The sequence below is a fragment of the Atta colombica genome, unplaced genomic scaffold (assembly GCF_001594045.1).
Source record: "Atta colombica isolate Treedump-2 unplaced genomic scaffold, Acol1.0 scaffold88, whole genome shotgun sequence".
NCBI classification, from domain to species: Eukaryota; Metazoa; Arthropoda; class Insecta; order Hymenoptera; family Formicidae; genus Atta; species Atta colombica.
This window is the reverse complement of record NW_017259581.1, coordinates 1,022,490-1,027,831: the sequence shown is the minus strand read 5'-3', so window position 1 is coordinate 1,027,831 and position 5,342 is coordinate 1,022,490. Positions and strand designations below refer to the sequence as shown.

At 36.1% G+C, this 5,342-nt stretch overlaps 2 protein-coding genes across 3 annotated transcripts in view; one reads left to right on the top strand and one right to left on the bottom strand.

Annotated features, from left to right (window-relative positions):
* LOC108693175 (serine/arginine repetitive matrix protein 2) overlaps positions 1–342 on the bottom strand; it is a 17,831-nt gene extending 17,489 nt beyond the window's left edge. For both annotated transcript variants that reach the window (XM_018201985.1, XM_018201988.1), the window contains exon 1: positions 195–342. The gene's annotated coding sequence lies outside the window, so the exon portion shown is untranslated. The remainder of the gene's footprint in view (positions 1–194) is intronic.
* A 744-nt stretch (positions 343–1,086) lies between these two features.
* Positions 1,087–5,342, top strand: part of LOC108693145 (serine/threonine-protein kinase ULK2) — a 7,970-nt gene continuing 3,714 nt past the window's right edge. The window contains exons 1-9 of the mRNA XM_018201916.1: positions 1,087–1,589; positions 2,337–2,429; positions 2,570–2,620; positions 2,698–2,767; positions 3,045–3,221; positions 3,324–3,558; positions 3,855–4,175; positions 4,395–4,460; positions 4,941–5,225. Of these exons, the coding sequence (XP_018057405.1) occupies positions 1,500–1,589; positions 2,337–2,429; positions 2,570–2,620; positions 2,698–2,767; positions 3,045–3,221; positions 3,324–3,558; positions 3,855–4,175; positions 4,395–4,460; positions 4,941–5,225 (1,388 nt within the window). The 5' untranslated portion in view covers positions 1,087–1,499. The remainder of the gene's footprint in view (positions 1,590–2,336; positions 2,430–2,569; positions 2,621–2,697; positions 2,768–3,044; positions 3,222–3,323; positions 3,559–3,854; positions 4,176–4,394; positions 4,461–4,940; positions 5,226–5,342) is intronic.

Sequence of the window (5,342 nt, the reverse complement as noted above, 5' to 3'; positions counted from 1 at the left end):
TATATATATATATACATCATACATATATATGTGCGCACAAGAATTTAATAATCCAACAGATTCATAGGCACCTAGGTTAGAATAATGCACATAGTAATCAATTATCGATCTGGCTGCGCGGCGCTGCGCAAATCTTATTCGTTCGAATGAAATCTCGATATCCCTGTCACTGTCTGCTTGGGAATTTATTTTACCTGTGTTCGCCAGGAAAGTTGATCACGTTCCCGCGGATCGGCGACTTATCGCCGCGCGAGAACAACGATGCGAAAACGCAACGAGAGATTCAGAGAAGAGAATCGACAATGAACCTTCGCGCACGAAGCGAGCGCCCTTCTGGACCGTTGCGACTTTCGGCCATTTTCGGCTGCTTTCGGTCTTTCTCGGTAATTTCCGTCAATCTTCGGGATCACCATAGACGAGAAGTTATTAAGCTACATTTCATATATCGCTCAATGCTCCTTTTTAAGCGATAAAAGAATCACATGACAGACAATTCCTCGGCCAATGGCTCGTTCAGCAGACTCAACAAATAATTGAATACTCGCTGTTATTAATGTATTCTTTTAGATCCAATCAGAATTTTAGATCTAGTCTATGCTGAACGCAGCCATTGGGTGTATCTAGATGCGCAACCGCTCATTGAGCGTTCAAGGAACTCTTTCATCTGATTGATCTATATTTTAAAATCTAACAGAATATGCCAATCAGATGAAAGGACTCACTGGATGCACTCAGCTGGTGATCCAACGTTCCTCAATTATCTTATTATCTTATTATCGAAATTCTTTTGATAGTCATCATGTTGATAGTCACAAAAATTTGCTCAGGATTTGGTCAGGGTTGACGGTCTTTATAAGTATCACGATTACATATTATTGTGATTTGTATATAACAGATTTGTGATGAACAGTGAACCAAGAAATGGAAGCTTTCATCGGAAGTATGGCTTGACAGTACTCGACGTCAAACATACATATATAGTGACGAAGTGAACAGTCTAGTTATAGAAAGCTGTAGTTTAAAGGTTTAAACTTCCTCGGCGACGTCGACGTCATGCGCGCAGGCGATCGCCGCGCCATTCGCGATGATGTCCGACGTTCCGTCGTTCTCTCGACGATCGGACGATTGCGTCAATGCCGAGGTAGAGCATATAACGCGTAACCAGAGTGTGTGTCCCCTCTCCAAAGGGTGTCCTGTATTTTCGAACGTGCCTGTCGCCCCTTCTACTACGCTGCACACCTTTCGTGCCTCTGCGTTGCGTTGCTTCTAAAGTCGCAGAAGTAATTCAACGCCACAATTGAGGACGATCCTGCAGACGACACAATGACGGGATGAGATGTAGATCTTTCGGAGCTGCGTGACAACATTGTGTCATTTTGGAGCAGACAACCGCGAGGCTAGTTACGTATCGATCTCTGATCATAGGCGATGCGTCCTCGTGTTGTTAGTAAACCGTGGACTTCAACACGTCGGTAAAGATCACCCGTCGAACAAGAGAGATGGAGATCCTCGGCGATTACGAATACAATCCTAAGGACCTGATCGGCACTGGTGCCTTTGCCGTGGTCTTTAGAGGCAGGCATCGCAAAGTTAGTATCATCTAGTTCTTACCTTAAAACAGAGATTGATTGATTGTCATTAAAAATTATCTGAAATATATACATATATTTATAGATGAATGTATATATATATATATATGTCTTAATAAAGTGTGTGTGTGTGTGTGTGTCTGTGTATGTGTGTGTTTGTTTGTTCTTAGATATATTAAATATACTTCTTTGTGAAGATTCCATTGTTTTAGCAGTCTTGCAAGCTTTCTGAAACTTCTTTGTAAAATTTTATCAAGATAGATAACATAATATATATAGGATAAAGGAGTTTTCTTATAAGTATTGTGTCTACAATACTGGAAATCAGTCCGAGATCTCAGGCAGAGAAATAATGGATCAATCACATTAGTGAATTGTTTAAATATAGTTCGTTAATTCTTTCTGCAGTTAAGATTTTAAAATAATTTTTAGCATCACAACGTATTTTTGTATTAATAGGATATATTTGTAATATTTGTTAGAAGATTGTGAGATTTTTAATATAGAATTTTGTTATTGTTCTAAAGGAATCTACTTATGAGATTTTTTTGTAAAATGTCTTCCGTGAGTTAAAATATCCATTAAACTTTTTAGATTTGAAATCTATATTCTACATTTTGAAATTTAATTTGAATTCATTTTTTTTAAATTAATTCAGATTAATTAATTTTATTACAGGATGATTTAATAATTTTTATTATATTAATACTGAATAATAATAATTTTGTCTATTTTTATATTTTGCAGAAACCAAATCTGGTAGTAGCTATCAAGAGCATCACAAAGAAGACTTTGGCTAAGTCACAAGACTTACTGAAAAAGGAGATCAAAATTTTAAAAGTATGTCCTTTTTGTTTATAATGAATTTTCAAAATTTCATGAACACAGAGAGAAAAAAGAATTATTAAAAAATATATGTTTGTTATAATATTGCATGATATTTTTATTGTAACAAAATTTTTATGTACTTTATCTTACAGGCATTAACTAAACTACATCATGAAAACGTTGTTGCATTGTACGATTGTAAGGTGAGACAATTATCTTTACAAGAATATTTATGCAAAAATATTATGAAATCATTAAAATTAATATCATTTTGATGCAGGAATCTAATCATAATGTCTTCCTGGTTATGGAGTATTGTAATGGTGGAGATTTGGGAGATTATTTAAATGGTGAGCAGACACAACACACAAATTTTTTAAATTGCACAATATTTGAATAAAATGAAAACAATGAAACTTTAATGCATTAAGGTGCTTTTTTTATGCTGATGTTCGATGCTCATTTTTGGCGTTAAAATAAGTCAGATAATAAAAATTGACGTATCAAGCGTCAATTTTGATCACTTTGCTTATTTAATGCTGAAAATGAGCATCGAGCATCAGCATGAAAAGGCATCTATAGAGTGAATAGGGATTTAGTATAAATAATTCATATCTTTTGTAATAGCAAAAGGTACCCTTTCCGAGGATACCATCCGATTGTTTCTCAAGCAGTTGGTTCGTGCAATGAAAGTACTGCACGCCAAAGGGATCGTCCACAGAGATCTGAAGCCACAAAATATCCTATTGAATCACAACTGTGGCAAAGCCTGTCCACAGCCACATGAAATAACATTAAAGATAGGTAAAAACATTTTTATTTCTCTATTTTCTCTATTTCTTTCTTCTTTCTTAAGATCGATTTCTCTATTAATAAATGACGTTGATACATTTCTTTTTGTTTCAGCGGATTTTGGTTTTGCTAGGTTTCTGCAGGAAGGCGTGATGGCTGCGACTTTGTGTGGATCGCCAATGTACATGGCGCCCGAAGTTATTATGTCTCTTCAATATGACGCTAAGGCGGATCTGTGGTCCGTTGGGACTATATTATACCAGTGTCTTACCGGAAAGGCACCACATCCCGCAAATAATCCTCATGCACTCAAGTCGATCTACGAAAACACTGTGAATCTTGTTCCTAGGTATAGAAATGTCTAATAAGAATTTTTCATGTTTTATATCAATATATATAATTGATATTGGATGAAAATATTTCTGAATTATAGATTGAAATGTTTCATAAGCAGCGGATTCTTTATATGTTTATAGAATTCTTCATTGCGCCACTTGTCACACATTTATATCTAATCATATTAGCTTTTCCTAATTTTTTAATCTGGCCTGTTTCGAAATTCTTATTTTTTAAATTTTACGTTAAGAAGAAAAAATTATAGCAAAAAATAATATAGAAGAAAGAGTATCATGTCTATTTTTTTAGTATACCACCTGGAACATCAACTGAACTGACAAATCTCTTGATGGGCTTGCTGAGACGCGAAGCGACTGACCGTATGGATTTCGATCAATTCTTTGGTCACCCTTTCCTCACGGGTGTTCGAGAGAGTCTAAGTCCAAGCCCCGTGCCTACCGATCTACCGGCGTCACCAGGAACAATGGCAATTCCGATTGAGGAAGGAACGCCGATTGTCAATAGATTGGAGCCCGAGACGACAGAGACTCCTTGTTCTAGTCCTGATGATGATTTCGTTCTTGTGCCGAGCGACATCAGCAGCGATACTGACAATAATCCGCCAGTCAAGTAATATACATACATTAGATGATCCGAAAAGAAAAATGAATATTAAGAAAATTAGTAAAAGTTATACAAAACAATTAGGAAAAATTTAATATCGGATTTGAAATATCCTCTAAAACTGATTTCGTGATCTTTATATATTTTCATATCTTTATTTTTACTTTGTTATTTAAATGTAAAATGTTTTACTAGAATGGTTGTCTTATATTCAATATTTCTTAGGTATACCAAACAAGTGAGTAGAGAAGCTGTTAGTCCACCTCGACCGTGCTTATCGAAATTGGGCGAGTATGTAACATTTTATTACTTCTTATAATGTTTTCTCTTGGCTGCACTATCGCCTATCAGTGTACAGACAGAACACTGTAGCAGACAGTGTAGCATATTTCCTTGGCTGGTAGGCGAATTCATTCAGTGTAACGTGTTTCCATAGCTATAATGTAGTGCAAATTTTATGCACGAAGTGGGGTTTTGCTGCACGATCTCAAAGAGATGGTGTAGAGTCAATGTGACATTAAAAATTTGAAAATGGAAGTCAATTGGTAGCAGAATTAAACACGCATGAAGTAGTGTAACTATAGTGTATGTACACTTTTGTAGAGCAGCACTGATGTAACACGCAACTAGTGTAGTGCGAAGTTACACTCAGTATCCCAAGAAAAAACGCTTAATTAAATATATCAAATTGCAAATTTTTTAGACATAAAATCAATTTATTATTTTATTATCGCATTTTTTATTACTTTTCTAACTATGATTATCCATTAGATATACTAGACAGACAAGTAGAGAAGCCATCAGTCCACCCAGACCATGCTATCTACCGATTTCTGAGCCGATTCCCGTTCCATGTCAACGAAACGCAGTGACTCAACAACCACCACAATCTCCCTCGACGAATGCTGCCCGTTCTGGCGGTAGCAGTGTCGTGCCTCGTTCACAACCGATTAGCATGAAACGTAGCGTGGATTCTCACAGAAATCATCCACCAAGCATTGGTTCTCTCAGTCCACCTAGTGTGCAGTTTGTCATCGGCACTCCGCCCGGCAGAAGGTATGGATATGTCCTCAAATGAGTTCAGATTCAAAAATATTTTCCTCCTTTTTTGTAGATTCTTAAATAATCTAAATTATAGAATTTTACCTTTTTTTGAATTAGAATAAAATAATT